Source organism: Balaenoptera musculus, chromosome 8 (genome assembly GCF_009873245.2).
Source record: "Balaenoptera musculus isolate JJ_BM4_2016_0621 chromosome 8, mBalMus1.pri.v3, whole genome shotgun sequence".
In the NCBI taxonomy this organism is placed as follows: Eukaryota; Metazoa; Chordata; class Mammalia; order Artiodactyla; family Balaenopteridae; genus Balaenoptera; species Balaenoptera musculus.
Window position 1 is genome coordinate 98,501,203 of NC_045792.1, and position 22,487 is coordinate 98,523,689.

The window sequence follows — 22,487 nt, forward strand, 5'->3', positions numbered from 1 at the left end:
TTCTCCTATTGAGTAAAGTAGAAATGCAGGACGCAGAGGGGCCTCCAGCAGAATGAGAAAGGGATTGGTGAAGAGGAAAAGGAAAACAAAAAAAAAGTTTTTGGATATCACTTGAATTGATTTATCTGTGTGTGAGTGTGTGTGTGTGTGTTACCAACAATGTCTAGGCCAGGGCATTTACAAAGGCTGGTTTGTCCTCCTGCCTCATCCTACCTCAGCTTCAAGCATCAGACCCAAGAATGAACCTTCTGAATGTTGGTACATTTGAAAAGTGAAAATGATAAAAATGTCATTGTTTCATTCAAAAGCTTCTATAGAGCTCTAAGGTCTACAGAAAAAGATGGAGTAAAAATATAATTTGATCTTTTGATGAAATATGTGTGGGGTGTGAGATAAGAAAATCCATGTGCATGTGATTCTTTATATAATACATTACTTTGATTGTTCTGTTTTTGGCAGATAGATGCAAGAATGAAAGAATAAAGGATTCAGTAATGGCTAACAATAAAGATTTTGCCTCAGCAAGACCACGAGTTGCTTCTTTTATTTCTGTATCTGGATGAATAAGGGGAATTTCAAGTGATTTCAACACTGGATGAAATGTAATCCTCCCAGCCAGGGCCAGGCTCACTCAAGCATGCTAGGTAAATCTCCATGATGCCAGGCCACTGGCATCAACTCCCAAGGCCGGTCAGCCTCAAAAAGGTAGATTCCCCCTACATTTATCAGCTGGCCTGTAGATGAGGAAGATTTCCTTTTATATGGTTTAATTTCAAGTATTTGAACCCTAATCAAGCCTTTGAAACAGAAGGATTCTTACTAGCCTGTTTCTAGTCAGTTTGAAGGCAGAAACTAAGTTGAGGAAAATACACAGGAGAAAATATAAAACATGGCTAAGAGTATTTTTATCCACATGTTCAAAGTCGTATGAAAGGAAATACTGCATTTACTTACTATGTCAGACAGCTCTACCCTGTCTTATGTCATTTGCTCCTCTTTCACAAACAAGGGAAATGAGAATGAGTGTTAACTTGTCCACGGTCCCTCCTCTAGTATATGACAGATTTGGAGAGTTCTGGCTCCAAGGCTCATTCCACTATAGCCAGCTGCCACGGTACACCTAGCAATCGAGATCATCTTAGACTGAAATCCATTCTCCATCTCTGTAATTCACTTTTCTTGGATAAAGCCAGCTACAGACTTGCACAGAATCACTCTCTGTCACAAACCCTATTATGTTTCCAAACTTTGGGGCAAGTCATTTTTTCTGAGCTCCCTCATTTATGAAATGGAAATAACTAACTTCACAGGTTGTTACATGGTTTAGACAAATTTGAGAATCTGAAAATACTTGTAAATGACGTACAAACATCAGAAGTCTTCATCAGAAGACTTTCGACTGAGGAGAGACTATCTTAGAAATACCAGTTGCTTCCCAGGATCCATCTGGTCACAGCCTAGACTTCACCCTGTTTGTTGTGCCCATGGGCCTTTGGCCAGTAGAGGCCGACCCAGTTTCACGCACAGCCTCCAGGAATCATCCACCTCTCTGGAGAGGGGAGACCAGGCTGTTCACTACATCCACTAAGATAGTTTTCACAAGCATCAGACAAGTTCTGGAGAAGCCTGGCAGGCTCTGGAAAGAGCCAAGGAAACACGCAAGCCAAGGCACCGCCCAGGATGTGTTAAAGCATGCATTCAGACTTGGAGTCACCCCGCCATTGGCCAACACCCTCCTCAACACAAGAAGGAACTCAAACTTCATTTAGTTCAGTCTCACCATTAAACACATTGCACAAGGAAGCCAGAGAGGTGCCCTGGTGTCCTGGCTGCAAAGTAGAATTAGAACTATAATTTGGTCCAGCGCATTCCCCACTGGGCCTCCTTGCTTCTCCATTAGACCAGTATCATCTTAGGAAGCCTCAGATCTCTTTGTCTGCATCCTTTCACTCTCCTGCGTCCAATGCTCTCTGGCACCCTTCCTTCTAACAAGCCTTTGGAAGCTCTGGGAACAGCAGCTCATTACCCAGACTTCTTTTGCCTCCCCAGACCCCATCTCTACTATAATTTGGTGGTCCCGTATCCCATCCCTCCCCTAATATTATGGGGGAAATGGGACACATTCTGAGGTAATGGTTAAATATGTTACTCCTTCCAGGTGAGTAGCATTTGAAAAAAGGGCCCAGGGAAAATATTTAAAAATAAATTTCTGAGGCAGGTTTCTTATCTTTAGTTCAGACCAACCGTTAGGCGACACCACTAGGAAAGGTTTAGGACTATTTTCTCTTTTCTTACTTAGCAATCCCTAGTTCCTATCCTCAAAGCTTGGGGTGGAAGGAGGGTTGGGAGTTACATAAATAACTTAAATAGACCAATAAAAGTTCCCAACCTGGTTCTAAGCAATAAAGCTCTAAATCTTTCAGAAGTGTTCTGCCAGACTCCAACCAAATTCAAGAACAGTGCATAATGACACCTACTTTGGACCAGCACTAAGAATACGGAAATGGATATTAATGATAGTAGCAGACATTTATATGGTGTTTACTCAGCCATCCATCGATCTAATCGCTGTATGTGCATTCATTCATTTACTCCCCACAAGAACCCAATGAGGTAGGTACAAAGATTTTTATGCTACAGCTGAAGAAACAGGGACACAGAGAGCTGATGCTTCCCTGCCCTGGAAACCCTCACAGTCTCCTGAGAAAGACAACAGGTACTCACTCAACTGTGACAGAAATCGGGGTGTGGATAGTCATACCAGAGTCTAACCAGGGGCTGGGGGAGCCCAGAGGAAGGAAGGGCTGGAGGAAACCTTTCAAAAGAGGCACTTTGGGAGCTAGGCTTTGAAAAATGACTAGGATTTTGCCCTCAGGAAAAAATACGGTGGGGTGAGGGGTGAGGGATGGGCAAGAACATCTCAGGTAGAAGCAGAAGCACTTGTCAAGATTTGGCTGCTGGAAGGCATGTGGCATGTTCCAGAATGTTCCCCCAAGAGCCCCAGTGGAAGATGAGGCGGAAGGAGTGAGGGGATGATGCCTTGAAAAAAGAATCTATGAAAGGTTTTTGAAGAGGGATAATGCTAGCAACTCCCCTTTGTTTTAGAAAAGGAATTCAGACAGCTAAGTCAGAGCTGTTTTAGAGGTGAACGCTGCTGGAAGCAGAGAGACCCATTAAGAAGATGCTCTTTTGCTCAAGGTAAGATATGTTTCAGCTATTTGTGGAAATGTTAGAAGCTCTAGGAGACAGAGGTGAACACGACACAGTCCCTGATCTCTTAGAATCTGCATTTTGGTGGGGGAAGACAGGAACACACAATCATATAACCGAGTGTTAAAAATTATATAGGAACTCGAAAAAGTGATACAGAATGACTGCGAGTAGGAGCCGTGAAGGCCTTTCTCAAGTGGTTACTTCCTGCTGAGATCTGAACGACAACAAGGAGGCAGCCACTAGTAGACCTGAAGGTAAGGTATTTCGATCACAGGGAACTGTTTTTTGTTTTTGTTTTTAATTTATTTATTTTTGGCTGGACTGGGTCTTCGTTGCTGCGCGCGGGCTTTCTCTAGTTGCGGTGAGCGGGGGCTACTCTTCGTTGGGGTGCGCAGGCTTCTCATTGAGGTGGCTTCTCTTGTTGCGGAGCATGGGCTCTAGGACACGCAGGCTTCAGTAGTTGTGGCACGTGGGCTCAGTAGTTGTGGCTCACGGGCTCTAGAACGCAGGTCAGTAGTTGTGGTGCATGGGCTTAGTTGCTCCGTGGCATGTGGGATCTTCCCGGACCGGGGCTTGAACCTGTGTCCCCTGCAGTGGCAGGCGGATTCTTAACCACTGCGCCACCAGGGAAGTCCCAGGGAATAGTTAAGTGCAAACCCTGAGGCAGGAATGAGCTTTCTGTCTTCAAAGCCACATTAGCCTGAAAGAAGGCTCACATGGCTGAAACCAGGTGAGCATGAGAACCATGCCAGTGCCAAGGCTCTCAGCCAAAGACCAGGAGAAACACACCTGTAATTAGACAGGTGGGTTTATCACCTGTTGCAGTGAGGAAGAACGCACACCGTGGGAGACTCTCTCTCAGCAAGAGAGTTCTAGAAAGAACTTATATAGGATTTAGGCTTTGGCTGGGTGATTTGGGGGAGAGGCTAAGGAATTTGCTCTAGTTTGGATGCTGTCAGAAAATGGGGGCAAGTCCATGACTGAGTATTTTGTCGGTGACCCAGTGACCTTGCTTTTGTGTGTGATTAGATAAAACTATGAAGTGACCTTGTTTTGCTGCATTTATCATGGTCTCAGGGAGCTGTGTGAGGTCGCTATTCTATGGGGTTGTTTAACGTGTTTAGGATCACTGGCTGTGAGCCCCAGACTGACTTGTAAGACTATGGCAGACCAGCTGTGATCGTCATTTCAATTCTGGACATCAGAGGCTACCTTTTTTCTCCCTCACTACTAATAAGATTATGTGAGGAAAGGGAACTGGATTTTCTTCTAACTGCTGAACACAGACAACAGTCTGACAGCCAACTCTGACAGAAGTCAATGTGTGAAGAGTATTTCCACGCAGATAACAAAGAATAGCTCCTCCTAGATAAAAATGACCAAGACACCAATCATAGAACTGGCTCTGCTTTCTGACAGCACCCAACTCCAGAACAAAGCTATGCCTCATTGAATCCTTCCCCAAACTAACTAACCCAACTCCAAAGCTTATAGCTTCAAATCCCTCCTAACCCTTCTTTTTTGAGGTGCCCATTGCAACAAGCCAATAAACTCAACTTTGTTTGACTACAGGTATTGTCCTGGAGGTCTTTGGCTAAAGGGTATCAACATTGCAAAGGGAAATCATTGAAAAATTTTAAGCTGTAAAGTGACATGTTAGGGTTGACATTTTTAAAATGAGCACTCAAGCCACTATGCACGGATAGGTTTATGGGGGCAAGACTAGAAGAAAATATTATCTAGATGATGGAAAACCTGAATTAAAACTGACAGTGGGAGTGGAGGAAAGAGAAAATCTCTGAAGATCATGACAGAGGTTTGGAATGGGAAGATGGGGAGAAGGATAATGAGTCCTAGAAAGAGGGAGGAACCCCAGAACACCCCCTCCCAACTAGGAGGAGAGTGAATAAATTAGGCAGGAAACACAGAAGGGGGAACAGATATTGGGGGTAACAGGAGGTTGCAAGCCCAGTTTTTACATATGTTGAGTTGAATGTGGAGCATAAGTAGCATGGAGGAAGGGGTTGGGAGGTGAGTGACTGAGATTGAAGCTGGTTGGGAATGAAGGGACTCAACAATAAGGGTCTTGAACCCCATGCTAAAGAATCTTGATTCATTCTATAGGCAGTGAGGAACCATTCAAGGTTTTAGATCAGTGACCCTCTTAAAGTCAGCATAAAAGAAACCTTGACAAGAAGGAAGGAAAGGAAAAATAAAAATCATCAAAGGTCAGGTCAGTTCTTCTGCCTTAGTCCTAATGGGAACTGAAAGTGTTCCCTTGTCCAAATCCAAGTGCAGATCTGATTCTGATGGTCACTACAGCTTTAATAGACTTAAGGCATATCAGGAAATCACCCCATTCTACATCTCCTGTCTTGGGAAAATTTGCATCTCTAAAGAAGTGTTTCATTTTATTCATTTTATTCTATCTGTGCCCCTACCTCCCTTTCCACATGACTAACTCCTGTTCTTGCTTCAGGATCCAGATCACATATCACTTTCTTTGTGAAAACATCCCTGATCTATACACCTGTATCACTGCCCTCTCGTCTTTGCTGCGACTTGCACCTGGTACATCATCTACTATCACCGTTGCTTCTACTACTGATTACTATGACAACCACTGCTGCTGATAATAATAATATTGGGCTCTGACACTGAACTAGGTGCTCTGCACAAAGCAGCTCATTTAATCCTCACAACAACCCATCACACTCAAGGTTATAAACATTTCTACTTTACAGATAAGAGAACTGAAGTTCAGAAAGGTTAAGTGACTCACCCAAAGTTGCAGAGCTGGGAATTGGCAAAGCTGGGATTCAAACTGAGGTATTTGAATATACAAGTCACATTTTTTCTTTACATAACTATTATACGACTTAGTACACTGCATATTGGTTATTTATGTCTATGTCTCTCTTCTGCTGGAGTGTGGGCTCCTTGGAGGCAGGGGCTGTGTTTTCCCTGGCATAATGTAGATGCTCATCAAAGGTTATCTGGGGCTTCCCTGGTGGCGCAGTGGTTGAGAGTCTGCCTGCCAATGCAGGGGACGCGGGTTCGAGCCCTGGTCTGGGAGGATCCCACGTGTCGCGGAGCGACTGGGCCCGTGGGCCACAACTGCTGAGCCCGAGCGTCTGGAGCCTCTGCTCCGCAACAAGAGAGGCCGCGATGGTGAGAGGCCCACGCACCGCGATGAAGAGTGGCCCCCACTCGCCGCGGCTGGAGAGGGCCCTCGCGCAGAAACGAAGACCCAACACAGCCAAAAATGAACATAATAAATAAATAATAAATAAAAATTTAAAAAAAAAAGGTTATCTGAATGAGAGGAGGGAGGCAGGTAGATATAGTGATGAAGGGAATGGAAGGTGGTGTGTAGTAGAAGAATGATCACTGTTTATATTGATGTTTCCCAACCTTTTTGACAGAAATGATAATGTTGCTAACATGGAGGGGATCTGGGTTCTAGGAGAAGGTTGCTCTAGGATGGAGGAAAGTGGACCATGTTAAGGACGGTAAACCTGGCAACCTCAGTCCCCAATTAGTTACCGTAGTGTTGAAGGGATCAATACATCTTGGCATCCATTGGACAGTCTGTGCTTTATATGAAGGGTTAACAAACTATTTCTTAAGGACCAGATAGTAAGTATTTTATACTTTTGTGTTATGAGGTCTCTGTTGCAACTATTCAACTCTGCCATTGCAGCATGGAAACAGTTATAGACAACACATAAACAAATGAGTGTGGCTGTGTTCCAATAAAACTTTATTTACAAAAACAGGTCCCAGGCTGTTGGCCATGTTTGCTGACCCCAGATTTGTATGAATTTTATGGTTCAGAGCTTTGGGTCCTTCTCCTCTCAGCCCAGTTTTTAACTTTGATGAAGTTGCAAGGGAGGCAAAACTTTACCACTACCCATTTTAGATTTTCAGCTGAGACTCTTTACAAAAAGGGAAAAACAACAGTTTATTAAAGTATGCAGTGGGGACTTCCCTGATGGCACAGTGGTTAAGACTCCCCGCTCCCAATGCAGGGGGCCTGGGTTCGACCAGGGAACTAGATCCCACATGCACGCTACAACTAAGAGTTCGCATGCCACAACTAAGGAGCCCGTCTCCTGCAACTAAGACCCAGCACAACCAAATAAATTAAATAAATAAATAAATATTTTTTTAAAAAAGCAGACAGTGTACATCACTCGGGAGAAAACTGAACCAGAAGTAACTCAAAATGGCGGCTTAGAATTCCAATTTATGTAGCATCGTCAACAAGAATAATAAATTTGTAGAGAAATGATGGGTCACAGGAAAGCTTAGGCTTCCAAGGGGGGGAAACTATGGGAAGTTAAATATATGGGAGGAAAATTAATGGAGTAAAGTTTGTTTGCAGGTTCCTCTGGTGCCTTCTCTGGGCTGATAAGAGTGTGTCTTAGTAAAAATAGAATTTATATCCTGCCTTTAGGCAGAAAAGGGGGATCTTTTTCTGCATTTGCTGCTTCTTAATTTCCTTTAGTTCAAAATCATTTTTATGTCAAAGAGCATACTTTGGGATGACTTTCTGGTTTCCTTCAAAGTCCAATTTATTAATTTGTTCTTTTATGTATGGTGCTTTTGGTATCATATCTAAAAATCTTTGCCTAACTCAAGTCACAGAGTTTTTTTCCCCTATATTTTCTCCTCCAGTGTTTTTTATCTTCCCCACTTAGTAAAGGGTCATCCTTCTTAGGAGCCCCTTAAGAATGAATAAATGAATGATTTAAATGAAAGAACAGAAAACCCTTCTTTCTTCCTTACCTCCTGAGCTCTCCCCACCCTGGACTCTGCAAACCATGAAGCTCAGCAGAGATTCCTTGAACCCAAGTCTGATTTTTGAGCCCCCAACCTTGCTGATTTTTTTGCCTATAACTTAGTGATTCCCAGCCTTTCAATGATGCAGCATTCTTTTTTTTTTTTTTTTAAGGGCTGCGTGGGTACTGGCGATGTCCCGTATATTAATCAGGATGCTGGTTATGAGATCGGTCCAGTTGGCAGAAATTCATTAATCTGCACACTTATGATATGTGAGCTTTTTTTTTTAAAATTATTTAATTATTTATTTATTTATGGCTGTGTTGGGCCTTCGTTTCTGTGTGAGGGCTTTCTCTAGTTGCGGCAAGTGGGGGCCACTCTTCATCGCGGTGTGCGGGCCTCTCATTATCGCGGCCTCTCTTGTTGCGGGGCACAGGCTCCAGACGCACAGGCTCAGTAGTTGTGGCTCACGGGCCTAGTTGCTCCGCGGCATGTGGCATCTTCCCAGACCAGGGCTCGAACCCGTGTCCCCAGCATTGGCAGGCAGATTCTCAACCACTGCGCCACCAGGGAAGCCTGATGCAGCATTCTTTTTACAACAAACACACAGCCACTCTTATTTGCACCTCCAACCTGTTTTTTATTTATTTATTTATTATTTATTTATTTATTTATTTATTTATTTATTTATTTATTTATTGGCTGCCTCACGGCATGCAGGATCTTACTTCCCTGACCAGGGATCAAACCCGTGACCCCTGCAGTGGAAGCATGGAGTCTTAACCACCGGACCCCCTAGGAAGTCCCCTTCCAAACTGTTTTAAAAACAACAACATAGTTTTAAAATTAAACTTAAAATTAGTTTTCATTGTCAAATTTTCAGGAACTCCTTGAGATAACCAGAGACTATCTGCTTTACAACAGTCCCTCTCTATGAAGTACAGAGAACACTCACTACAGGATGATTTGGCCCAAGCCTAAAGCTATAGGTAGTGGAATTGTGACTGGGCTAAGGAGCGGGCTTGGGAGCTGGGGCTCAGAGGTTTCCCACGTTCACCCTTGTGAATCTTCCTTCACAACTGCTCAGTTCTGTTGTCCATTTCTTTATTCTTTAAAAATAATACATGGTGTTTTATGTAAATGCATATCTTACAAAATTTTGAAAAATGAGTTAATCAAGAGGGAATATAAGTACAGAAGAATTGGGACTAAGGTTGAGTTTAGCAACAAGAATGTTGAAAAAGGGGCCAAAATTTGGCTCTAGGCTCTCTGGAAGTCAAAATAAGGAGAAAGGTCTCTTTGTTTTATATGACTTACAGTGTCTGTAAGATCGCAACAACCCAGTTGCCCAAGAGAAGCCTGTTCCAGGAGGGGACATTGTGTGATATCCAAGGAGCAGCTCCCTGACAGCAAGTTGTCCATCAGTCCCCATTTTGTCATCAGCTGGGATGGAATTTCAGCAGGCTGTCCACCCTGTTACTCAGAGCTCTAAAAGGAACTTGGAGATTTGGTGGTTACCCCATGCCACCACCTCTCCTTCTCCCATCTTTTTTATTTTTACTTTTTGTCTACTTGCCTAGAATATTTTGAGACAGTGAAAACTGAGTTTTATTTATCTTTGTGTTTATTCAAGCACTTATACTGGGCAAAATGAGGCTTAAAACTGGTTCATTCATGAGAATTCCCTGGCGGTCCAGTGGTTAGAACTCTGCGATCTCATTGCCGAGGGCCCGGGTTCGATCCCAGGGGAACTAACATCCCGTAAGCTGTGCGGTGCAGCCAAAAAAGCCAAAAAGAAAAACAACAAAAAAACTGGTTCAATCATGAAATAATACAGTTAAGAATCCCAGAAGGGCAGATAAACTAAAAGGATTTGGTAGCTGAGTCTTATCACCTGGGGCCTCCCAAGATCTCTTCCGGTTTTCTTTCATTCAGCAAACTTGTAGAGCAGCTACTAGGTGTTCTGCCTGATGCTGAGCTCTGGAAATAACTGCAATGAACACAACACCTTCCTTTCTCCCAGTCAAAGAGCTCATGAGCGGGTTGGAAGGAGAACTCATGCAAAGTGACAGGCTCGTAGTTACATGCTGCTAAAGAGGTTAGGAGGAGTAAGAGACAAATTCTTCCTGGGAAATTGAAGGAGTATGTGAGGGTAGGGGGAGAGGGGGCGAATAGAAATATATTCTTGTGTATTCTCGGGAAGGTGACCTTTGAACCCAGTCTTGATTGATGAGCAAGATTTCATCAGCCAGGAATTGACATGATGTGGCGATCAGCACAGGGCATGTGTATCATGGGGAGAGGCTAGCTGGAGATCAGGGTGATAAAGTGGGCCTGGGCCCAATGGCAAACAGTCACCTATAAAAGTGGAGCGACGTATCTTTCGATTAACATGTCCTATATAATTATTTATAGTGCCTCCTTTTGGTCTCAACGGGGTCCAGATTTGGATGATCACTTACATAGCCACCCTACTTACAGGATGGTTCATTTTGCCCCTTTTCTTTATTCCACACCAAAATCTTTTATTATGCCCTGATCCCCATCTTGCTCGTATCAGTTGGAGAGCTCAGTTTTTAGAGCCTGGAGGGCTATTCCAGGAAATGAACTGAGACCATCAGAAATGGGCATTCGGTTTCTGTTGAAAGGATCCTCCCAGGCCAGCAGAACTGAGCAAATCTGAAAATGGGCCTGGCTGAGACAAGAGTCCCGTCCCATGCCAGAAACATTATCAGTACCCTCCCAGTTAGAATTTGTGACCCTCATGCATTTTCCCATAATGCTCTGTTTGAAGCTCTATGACATTTTTACAATGGGTAATTTATGTTTTGTGGGTGTCTCACCCACTCAACTGTGAGCCCCAATCATACAACTTTGTGTACCCAGTCCCCACATTGTGATAGCTCACTGTGACATGCCAGACGTGAGGCACTGTACCAAGGGATTTCTTTGCATTGTCTCATTTAATCCTTGCAACAATTTATGACATCAGTCTTATGATTATCCCCATTTTATAGATGAGATTAGTTCTCAGAGAGGTGAGACAATTTTCTCATAATCACAGAGCTAGTTAGCAGCTGTGCTGGGACTTGAGCCCAGTTTGTCAGATTTGATTTTGGAATCCCACTCTTAAAGCAGTGGCAAATCAGATCCTAAAGTGTTAGTGTCATCAATTTCAAATTTAGAAAGGCCAGGCTGTTCCAAGGTGCTTTGCATCCATTAGCTCATTTAATCTTCTCAAGTAACCTAGGAATTTAACATGTTAACTCCATTTTATAGAGGACCAAACTGAGGCACAAGGAATTTCCAGAGGCCCATATTTGACCCAGACCAAGCCCATAGCTTTACTGCTGTGCTCAGCAAAGAATTAAATGAAATAATCTTTGCAAAGAATGAATTCTAAATCTGCAGTAGGCACTAGCCATTATTATTCTTATTATTTGTCACATGACTGTGGGCAAGTCAACCTCTCTGAGCCTCAATTTCCTCATCCATAGCACAAGAACTACTTACCTACCTTGAGTTCTGTGCAGATGAAGTGCGATGCTATTATAAAGGTATTTTTCACATGGAAAAAGTCTCTATAAATGGTAGTGACCACAAGTCTGGAGAAGGCTCAGGAGAGCCACTAGTCGGTCAGTTCTTAGCTCACGGTCGGCTCCAATGTGCCCGTATCAGACCAGTGGAGAAATGACCTCAAACATCTAGAGTTATTTGGATTTCAATTGCCTCTTCCTCTCAGACTCAGAGTTTGCACTATCTCATCAATATCCTGATAGATTCCAATTTGTAGCCAGAGTAGATGAAACACCAAGAAGAAAAATGACTCACTTAGGTCACTCAGGTCATGGAAATGGGGTCTTGTCAACCCTGTGAGGCCACACTTGCCGGCTCCCTAGGGTCCCTCCACGTACCTTTGGAATTGGCTCTAAAATTCACACATGAGGGGTCCAGTTGGACTAGGTCCTGCACACCCTGTGGTTCCAAGGTTAGGGTTTAATGTGACACCCTGTTTGTCCTTGTGACAACTACAGACCCACACTCTGGGCTTAAACTGCAATGAGGCTTGTGTTCTAGGAACACTGCAAAACTGAACACTGGTCCCGAGAGACTGCAGTCTTGGGTTAAAGAATGGAAATGTACTCTGGTGTACCTGAGAGAAACAGGATCTCCAAAGGGAAAACGCTTCCATTGGGGGTGAGGACTCCAGTTTTCCAAAGCTAAGTTTCATGGAACATAGAATGAAATGGAAGAGTGGAAGAATTTTCCCTTGGCTTTCCAGTGTTTTGACTGTGATCATATTTTGATAGTTTGTATCACATCTTACATTGTGATCCCATATAAAACTGTGATCCCATATAAACCATACAAAACTGACATTTTTTGGTGAGTCAAAAATGATTGGAGGGAACTCCCTGGCAGTCCAGTGGTTATTGGTTACAGCTCTGTGCTTTCACTGCTGAGGGCCTGGGTTCAATTCCTGGTTGGGGAACTAAGATCCCTCAAGCTGCGTGGCGTGGCCAAAAAAAAAGATTGGATATGGGCAATTTTATGTGATTAACCTATTTCACAAAATAATTATTATAGCTGTTTCATGCAATGTACTGTTTTCTGTCATTAAAAAAAAATTTGCTGATTACAACTTAATTCATTTCATCATCCACAAGTAGGTCAGGTCCTATTTGGAAAACAAAAAACAAAAAGACCCTCTGAGTTAAACCAAGCCCAAGAGGAAACTTTTTGGGTTCAAGGCAATGATTCTGGGAAAACAAATTGACAGAATGAATTTTATAACAATTACAAAAAAAAAAAAAAATTCTAACTTCAAAGCTACATAATATGTCCTGGGGTCAATGCTGATTCTATCTCCCCTGTTTGCCCACCCCCCCAGCAAATAACACCAGGAATACACCTGTATTTGAACAAGGTTGGGTTTATTGGCTCCTTGCAACAAGGGAGGCACCCAACATGGGAGCACACCAAGGAGAATGGGGGGCCTCTCAGCAAGAGGGCGTTAGGGAAAGAGATTGTTACAGGACTTGAGCTTGTGCTAGGTGATGTGGAGGCGGGCTTGAGGAAGTACAGTTTAGTCCTGGTACCTTCAGGAAGTGGGGCCAGTTCTATGATTAGGTATCTTACATCTTTTTACCTAGGCAGTAGAAGAAACAGAAGAGGCTAGAGCTCTGACCGGCAATGATGCAGGAGTCCTGTTTTGTTAAAGCCTAGAAAGAATTCTTGTCATTCTGTATGCATTCAGACCGAGCTGGGCTCTCAGTGGTTTCTGTGGCCCCATAGGCCCTCTGTTCCTCTGTCAGGATGACTTCCTGCAGTCTCCTGTAACCCCCTTTCTTTTTTTTTTTTTAAAAGGTGTAGGCTTATTTATTTATTTATTTTTTGGTTGTGTTGGGTCTTCGTTTCTGTGCGAGGGCTTCCTCTAGTTGCGGCGAGCGGGGGCCACTCTTCATCGCAGTGCGCGGGCCTCTCACTATCGCAGCCTCTCTTGTTGCGGAGCACAGGCTCCAGACGCGCAGGTTCAGTAATTGTGGCTCACGGGCCTAGTTGCTCCGTGGCACGTGGAATCTTCCCAAACCAGGACTTGAACCCGTGTCCCCTGCATTGGCAGGCAGATTCTCAACCACTGTGCCACCAGGGAAGCCCCCCCCCCCCTTTCTTATAGAACCCGAAGCCACAGCTTACCCCCAGAACAAGAGCCACCAAGGCCACCATGGCACCCACCCAGGAGCCAACAATGGCCCCAACGCTGGGTCCCAAGCCAGCCTGGCTCAAAAGCTTGGCTGACAGGGATGGGTCATTAATATTGGCTTGCTGCCAGCGGTCGGAGCCTTGCAGCCTCATCCAGACCTGCTGACCACTGGAGCCAACCAGGACAGAGAGCCTGTGGGCGCTGCTTCTGTTGAGGAAGGTGGGGGGGGTGAGGCAGGGAATAAATGGGGGCATCCGAACAGCTGCCTGCTCCTGGTCCAAGAGGGCCCCAGCCCTGAGGCAGTAGAGGATTTGGCAGCCATCGCTGAGGTAAGCCTGGTGTTGGCTGTACCCTGCTGGGCATTTCATGGGGAAATCCGTGGGGCTGTCCTGGTAGAACACCTCCTTCATGAGCCCAGGGCTCTGGCCCTTCACAAGGCCAGCCAAGGGGTTGCCCGCCTGGCAGCTGAAGAAACCCCCAAAGGGGACTGCCGGGGCTGTACCCAGCTCTGAGTCGCTACTGACACAGACCTTGAGGTCGCCAAAGAGTGTCAGTGGGTAGAAGTGGGAGGGGCAGGCCTGGCACCCAGTGAGCGGGTTTGGGTTGCCAGGGCTATACAGGCCTCCAAAGAGGAGGCCCGCAGGGGCGGGCAGGGAGGGCCCCGAGGGCGCGCACCAGGAGGCAGCCAGGCTCGCGGCGCTCCGATGCTCATGGGGGGCGCACACTGTCCAGCAGCATCGGAAGAAGAGCCAGCACCTCCGGCGGCGCTGCTGGCACTCAGGACCGGCCTCGCTCCACATCTTCAGCCCGCTGATCAGGGCGCTGGCCGTGTAGTTGGCCGGGCAAGAGGCTCTGCCGGTGAGCGGGTTGGGGATGCGATAGGCCCGGCAGAGGTGATCGGCGTGCCGCCCGGACACGGCGTCGCATTCCTGGAAGACACCCCCGAAGCTGAAGTTGGCGCGGCGGCGGCCTCCGCAAGATCCATCGTCCACATTGGCCTGGGGGTCGAAGGTGGGAGCCCCAAGCTTCAAGCATCCGGGACGCGTGTTGACCGCGTAGTAGCGGTGGGTGGCGCGGCGCACGGCGGGCGCGGGGAGCTCGGGCAGCGCCTCCGGCTGGAGCAGCACCGGCAGGGGCGGGCCCGACCTACCGATGGCCACCAGCCGGCGTCCGATGCCCTCCTGCCACTTCTGCAGGGTGATGCCCGGGTAGAAGGGCACGCCGCCGTGGCTGTGCATCTTGGAGGCCACCGTGTTCCGCACGTAGTTCTGGAGAAGCCGGCTCTGCGCCTGCCAGGAAAGCCCGTCCCCAGCGTTGACCGCGTGGAAAAACAAGGCCGAGGCGGCGTACGTGATGTTGATCTTGTCTCGGGCTTCGCTGTCCACCAGCTCCCGCCTCACCTGGTCCTCCCGCACCAAGGCGGCCCCGGCCTCCACGTCGGTGAGAACGTGCGTGCCGTACCTAAGCACAAGCATCTCCGCCAGGTATTCGGCCCCCCCGGGTCTGGTTGTTCTCCAGGTGGTCGCTGAGGGTCAGCAGATGTCGCAGAAAGTCGGGCTGGAAGTCGGGGTTCTCCGGGGCCTTCACAGAGTAGACGCCGTGGCGGATCTGCAGGTCGTGACCGTCTGGTACTCCAGGCTGTACTTCCTGACGTTCTGGCAGTCCACGGAGAACTTACCATTGAGGTCGGGGAGGAAGGAGAGCTCAGTGTTGATGGAGGCGGCCCAGGTGTCAGTGTAGTTGACCCAGTGGTCGATGAGCTCCGCGCGGGTCTCCACTATACTCTCCCGCCGCGGGACCACCTGCACGCGGTCTGGGATGAGGTACTCGCCGTCCTCGGTGGTGAGGCACTGCGAATAGTCTCTCCTGAGCACCAGCCCCAGCTCGACGTTGCGCAGGTTGTCCCAGCCACCTCCTGGCAGCGCCCCCAGCACGGACATGTTCAGGCTCTGCCTGCAGCCTTGGAAGCCGGGCGCCCTCTGTTCCCCCATGCCACCGCACCCGGCCAAGAGGACGACCAGCAAGGGCGCAAGGCACAGGGCCACGGCTGGAGGAGAGCTTCGCCTGGGTGGCCCGCTGCGCCTTAGCTCCTCCAGGGTTGGGGTCGCCGAGGGGACGTTCTCAGCCTGGGAGCTGATGCTAAGTGAGCCTCAAGGCAGCGACTCAGCCCAACTCAAGCCCCTCCCAGTTTCCTCTCCTTGAAGTCTTCAGAGGAAAGAATAGCAAGCAGGTCTCTTATCAGAAGCACCAAGGGAAGTGAAACTAATTCCAGGCTTTGGGCCAGGGAAGGGTAAATTAGAGTGGCGAATTGCCCGAAGGCCCTCTTGAATTCATCTCTACGAAGAAAATCCAACCTCATCTGTTGAATACCTGGTATTTCAGTCTCTCACTCTCTCTTGGCCACTGGACGCAGTTAGGGTCCTGTTATTCCAAGTGCCAAGTTCAGCCTCGGTGAGGAAGTAGCCCAGGAAAACGGGGCCTTTCCCCAGTTGACCAGCCAACCTGTGGGCACTGTGGCTAGGAGGTCACATTCACTCCAGGCTGATTTCCTTGTGGGCCTTCAGCAGATATTACAGAAAAGAGCCCCTTTCTGGACTAGAGCAGGTTCAGGGCAGCTCTAAAAAAAAAAAAAAAAAAAAAAATCGGGCTTCCCTGGTGGCACAGTGGTTGAGAGTCTGCCTGCCAGCAGGGGGCGCGGGTTCGAGCCCTGGTCTGGGAAGATCCCACGTGCCGCGGAGCAACTGGGCCCGTGAGCCACAACTACTGAGCCTGCGCGTCTGGAGCCCGTGCTCCGCAACAAGAGAGGCCGCGATAGTGAGAGGCCCGCGCACCGCCATGAAGAGTGGTCCCCGCTCGCCGCAACTAGAGAAAGCCCTCGCACAGAAACGAAGACCCAACACAGCCATAAATAAATAAATAAATAAAATTAAATTAAAAAATTCAAGTATGGCTGTGCCAGTGCTCCACAGCCCTGACATATGGGCAGGACAGAGCTTCTCAAGGGGGCTTAGCACACTTCACAAACAGTCCAGGGCCCAAGAATTTTTCTCCTCCTCTTGCATCTGCTTGGAGCTCTCTAGGGCCCCTGTCCCCCTGAGATCAGCAGCTGCTCTAAATGACACCCTGAGCTAGTACTTTATAATCCCATTCTAACATCTCACCAGTCTCTTTTTACACATTAGGAAACAGGCCCAGAGAAGTCAGGGAAAGTACCCAGGGTCACAGTTAGGTACCCAGGGGAGGCAGCATTCGAATCCACGTTCATCTGATGCCAAAGCACACTTTCCATCCACTGATCTGGGCTCAGGGCTTCTTCTTCCTATCCAGTGTCAGGGTCTTCTTGATTTTTGTCTCTCCTAGAGATTTTGGGGTTCAGGAAGGCTCCTGGCAAGGGCATGTGGGATCACCGAACCCAGTGGTATCACTCCTGGTTACACCTGTTTGCAGTGGTGTGGTTGGGGCAGAGGTCTTTTCTCCCCATCGTGTATGGGAGAGGCAATACTTTCTGGAGGAATAGGTACTGGCCTTGACATCTCAAGATCTGAATTGGAGTCTGGGCTCCGTCATTCATCAGCTGAGCCCTCCCACTAGCATGGCTTTCTTCTCTGAGTTCCACTTCCCTCATCTATTACATGATGAAAGCAATACAAAGCTCTTCAGGCTTGAGCTACTGGATGTAAGATGCCCAACAAGTTGCCTGGCACAAAATAGGGTGTTCACTCAGTGAAGTGGGTTAAGTGACTTGTTTAAGGTCTGAATTCGCACCCAAGTTGGTCTGAATCCAAAGTCTAGAATTGTTTGCAATTCTTTGATCAAAAAGTGTCATTTATTTATCATAAGGTAGTTTAGGATGGAGAATTTGCTAGAGAAGCAAATTTCCGTTCTCTGGGAAAGCAGTAAAGCTTCCCACCCCCCCTCGGTGTATCTTCCTATGACAGGGACAAGTAATCACACTGCTTTCCCACATTCCGTGCTTGTGGCTTAGGAACAAACACCTCATGTCATAAATTCAAAGAAACTGGAAATTTATCACTTTGGGTGATAGCTCTTTCCCAGGACCTTGGGCAGGTTTGTGGATATTTTATGGCAGTGGATACAAGAGAAGATAAGCGTGCTTTGGTTGAATGGTGGCTAAGCCTTTGCTGATGTGGATCAGATGCCAGCAAGAGGAGGGCAAGGAAAATTGTGAGGATGTTTTGTTACCAGTCCTGGGCAGCACTGGCTGAGACTCGGGGATTAAGAGGGTCAAACGGTGCTCAGCACTCACATCCCCCAGTTGTTCAGAGGCAGTGTAAGTAACACACAGGCAGGACAGCCTTGAGTCAGATGTCAAGGCCCTCCCCCTCCCTCCCCCCCCCCCCCCCCCCCCGTGGGACCAGGGATAAAAAAGTGTGACTTCCTGCAAAACAGGAACAAATAGGACTTTTCTAGCTATTCACTTTTAAAAATCACAACAAATGATTGTTATGGAAAATGAAGAGTCAAGAGATTAGATAAAGTGAAAAGGCCCTCCTTCACCTAGTTCTATTCCCCACAAATAGCCACTGTGATCAGGTGGGTATATATCCTTCCAGACACGTCTCCTTGCGTGAACCCAGGCTCATGGACACATACTGTTTTGTTTTGCAAAAGTGGTACCAGGCCGTATGTTGATTTTACTGTGGAGAAATGGATTCCCAGGGAAAGTGAGGTGTGCAAGGACTGTAGCAGGGCCAGATCTGAGTCCCTGTGTCCTGACAACCAGGCTCAGTCCAGGCCCCACCCTGCTTCACAGCCTGAGGCAGTGCGAATTCCAGTTGAGAGCCCTAGGGGACACACATGCAATTACCCTGGCAGATAGGCAGAGAAAACAGTCCAAATATTTAACACCCTGCAAGTTGCAGGCGAAGCCAGTCAGAACTGACACTAGCTGCAAGTGGCCTTCCTGGGGTTACTGGCTAAATATTGGCCTCTGCAGGTAGGGGTCTTATGGTAGAAACCAAGTTTGTGTGCCCAACACCAGTGAGGAATTTGGAGCGCAGGAAGGTTTATTGCAGGATGCCAAGCAAGGAGAATGGGCAGCTCATGCTCAAAAGACCTGAACTCCCCAATAGTTTTGCGGGAAGAATTAAATGCAAAATTTGGAATGAGGGCTTCAGGGTGTGTGACTTTCTTCTGACTGGTTAGTGGTGAAGTAACAGGGTGATGTCTCCGGAATCTCAGCCTTCTGGTTCCAGCTAGTCTGGGGTCTACATGCTTGTGGTCAGCAGGTGGTCGCTATCATCCACCTGGGTGGGTGGATCTTAGTTTCTGTAGAAGAACTGAGAGATGTGTATCAGATTGTTATCTATAGCCCTTCAGGAGGAACTAGGAGTCTTGTGACTATATTAGCCTGTTAACTGCTTGAGCCTGCTCTTTGGAACTTGGGGAAGGCCTAGAAGACTCAAAAAAAATTTTTTTTCCTACAAACAAGAAACAGGGGACATTGAAAGGCTTTTGTACCCAGGAGAGCTCCACAGAGTTCTGTTTGATTTCAGTCTCATTCCACACCCTACTTGTTTCTAGACGCTTATCTGAGGAGGGAATACATGAATGAATGAATGGATGAATGAGGATGCAAAGTGGTCCTAAATAACAACACAAAGGAAGAAACTCCTTTCAATAGAATCACAAGATTATTAACTGCAACATTATCTGTGTATATATTTTTCAAATAAGGACAAGGACCAAGTAATCATGCTGCTTGAAAAAAATCATGCTGCTTGTCAAAGGGAAAGAGGCAATAATGATAAAGAAGTAGAGGGGGAAATTAGCTGGAGTTCAGCAGAACTGTATTTGGGATAGAGTGTGGCACTTAGTGGCTCTGTGTTCTTCGACAGGTGACTTAATCTCCTTGAACTTCTTTTCTGTAAACATCTGTGAATGTGAGGGGGAGGAGAGGAACACAGTGATTTAACCAAGATTACGCCAATTAAGGGTCAGATAGGCTGAAAGGTCTGGGGGACTTTTAGTCTGGTGTGTTTATAGTTCAATGTCAGGGGCAGCCCCAGGGTCCTAAATTCCAGTCTTAAGGACTCAATCATCCTGAATTCAAGCTGATGGGGATTCTGGGTTAAACTTCTAAGTAACTCCTATTGCCTCTGTGTGGAAACCCACCCTCACTCTGACATCGACACCCAAGAGTCATCTGGCCAAGGGACTTGTAGGATAAAGAAACTTCCAGTTCCCACTCCTCCCCTCCTTCCAAAGACACCTGGGAATCCTTGCTTCCTGCACAATCCCTGCCCTTCCTGTGATACTTTTCCTCATGGATTTTTCCTGGGTTTGCCTCACCTGGCAACGGATACACATATTCTCTGCAACTTAGCTTGGAGAAATCCGGAATCATCAAAGAGATGAGGAAAACTGGCAACGGATACAGAATCTAGAAAAATCCTTATCAGCGTCACTGAATTAACCTGTGTTTATACCATCATTATATCTTAACCTACAGTGGTTCATGGCTTTGTAGAGGAGGAAAAATAATTTCCCTTCACCTTTCTGAGTTCTTGACTGAGACCTCCTGTAATAAAAGATTAACAAGAGAAAAACAAGTTTATAATATGTCTACCTCATGTATACATGGGAGATACCCAGGGGGAAATGAATAGCTCAAAGAGGTTGGCTTTAGAATTTAGGCTTAAATATCCTTTTAATAGGAAAAGAAGAGGTGGCCACAAAGGCCTCTTAAGGAAAAACAAGTGATTTTTAGGAAAGACGAATGGGTCCTTAGAAGACAGATGGGAGGTGTGATTGTGATAAAGTTCATCTGGTTCTGGTGTTGACCTGTAGTCTCCTCTCCTGTGTTGAGTAGTACATCTTCCCTGGATGATGAACTCCTGGGGAGGGGGTTTATGACAATTGAGTTCCTTTTGGAAGATTTCTCTTTAGACAGATAAGGAAAGTTCAGAAAAGGCCTCTTCCTGCATTTGCTGTTTTTCAAATGCCTTTAGCTTGAAATAAGCAATTACCAGCATATTTGCATAAAAAAGCAGCATATTTGGGGACAGTCTGCCCTACTACCTGTCAGTTTATAGCATTGATTCCCAATGAAGCCTATTAAAAAGAAAGGTTCTTGGGTTCCACTGAACAGGAACTTCTGAAGATGAGTTCTGAGAATCTGTATTTTGACAAAGTTCTGAGACACAAACTACCTATACTCCACAGAGCTTACTCTTCATGTTAACCTAGTATTCCAATCTGTTCATTAGCATAATTTTACTATTCCAGGAGATTCTTGCCTAGACAAGTGGCTTAATTATTCTTTCCAGAATATCCATCAGCTCCTCAAGGAAAGCACAACAGTTTGTGCCCTAAGATTATACGACTCCTTTGCCTTACCTTGCTTTTGCTGCCTGCCTTAGACTGTTGTGTTGTGATCTCTACACAGTCCTAGTCAAGACAATCCTCCCTCTCCATTGAGGGACCTGCCTTAAACCAAACTTCCAATTCTCACTAATTCTAACCTTGCCTTTCCCTCTCTGAGACACTGCCAAATCTCTGCTGAGATGGACTTCTCCCTGTCTCATCAGCTGGTTATTTTGATGGTATTTGGGGAGCTGGCATTCCCTGGACCCCAGGAGATTCTATGACACAGTTGGATTTGAGAACTACTGGACAAAATTAAGTCCAAATTGCTGAGCCTAATATACAAGGTCCCCAGTAGTCTGACTGTTGCCTCACTTACAAAACAATTGTCCACTGACTTTTTTACAAACCATACACTTTAGCCCATTCTTTTGCGTCTTTAGATACTTTGTGCTTTTAGCCAGGCTTTTCTCTCTGCTCATCCTTCTATATCTCAGCATCTTTTTCTCACCGTTGTTGTAACCAGTCTCCAGTGATGGTCCCCAATTAACCACCCCTCCCAGGATTCATGCCCCTGTGAGGTCCTATCCCACAGTGAATCTGGGCTGGCCCTGTGACTCATTTTAACTAATTCAATGTGGCAGACATTAAGCTGTGTCATCACTAGGGCCTAAATGTAAGACCTGGAAACCTGCACTCCTGAGAGCCCTGAACCATCCAGCTATTCTCCTGGGGAGGCCATACAGAGAGGGAGAGACCATGTGACTATTTGGAGAGATGCACGGCCTGCTCTGCCAGTGTCCTGGTTTAGCTCAGCTTTCGTGCCGTCTCCATGGAGGCTATGTAGGTGAGCTCCCAGCCAACATCCCATGGAAGGAAAAAGTGTCCAGCTCAACCCAGTCAAAACACAGAAGAGTGAGTGATAAAGAATTGTTGTTTGAAGCCAGTAAATTTTGCGGTGGCTTGTTACACAGCAGTAGTCAACCAAATATGAACTTTCAAGCCTTATCTCAAAAACCACTCCTTTATGGAGCTTTTTGCATTGTCTCACTCAACTACCTTCCCATTTCCACAGTGGGAAGTAGAAATCACCTAGTTCCCTGCTGGAGTCGAAAGGAACACATTCAGCTTCCTGAGTGGAAACTTCGATTTTTTTCTGGTCTCCTCCTGAAGAATATTCCATGAATTCAACCTGTTTTGAGGCCAATGGGCCTTTTTAGGTGAGACTAGCAATTTAGGAAAAACTCTACCAAGGGTCAGAAAAATTTGTGATATGCACTACAGCCAGTAGATCAAATGTGCGTTACACTGATAAAATCACTATCCTGATACATTCTGATATCCTGAGAGGTTTTTGTTTTTTGTTTTTTGTTTTTGCCCCGCCGCATGGCATGCAGGATCTTAGTTCCCCTGCAGTGGAGGTGTGGAGTCCTAACCACTGGACCACCAGCAAATTCCC

General features: G+C 46.4%; 1 protein-coding gene across 1 annotated transcript; it reads right to left on the minus strand.

The window, feature by feature from the left end:
• Positions 1-12,646: 12,646 nt before the first annotated feature.
• On the minus strand, positions 12,647-15,177 carry LOC118899595 (macrophage-expressed gene 1 protein-like). The gene is made up of 2 exons (XM_036861359.1): positions 13,696-15,177; positions 12,647-12,676 (listed from the first exon to the last, which is right to left on the minus strand). Exons 1-2 carry the CDS (start codon positions 15,175-15,177, stop codon positions 12,647-12,649), a joined length of 1,512 nt encoding a protein of 503 aa, XP_036717254.1.
• Between the last annotated feature and the right edge of the window lie 7,310 nt (positions 15,178-22,487).

Bases quoted from the DNA above. Each gene is read 5' to 3' on its own strand.
- LOC118899595 (XM_036861359.1), bottom strand. From the start codon at position 15,177: ATGCTTGTGCTTAGGTACGGCACGCACGTTCTCACCGACGTGGAGGCC. The intron at 12,677-13,695 runs GTAAGCTGTGGC...TTTTCCAAATAG, and splicing joins TGGTGGCTCTTGTTCTGGGG to GACCTGACCTACTTGTGGAT.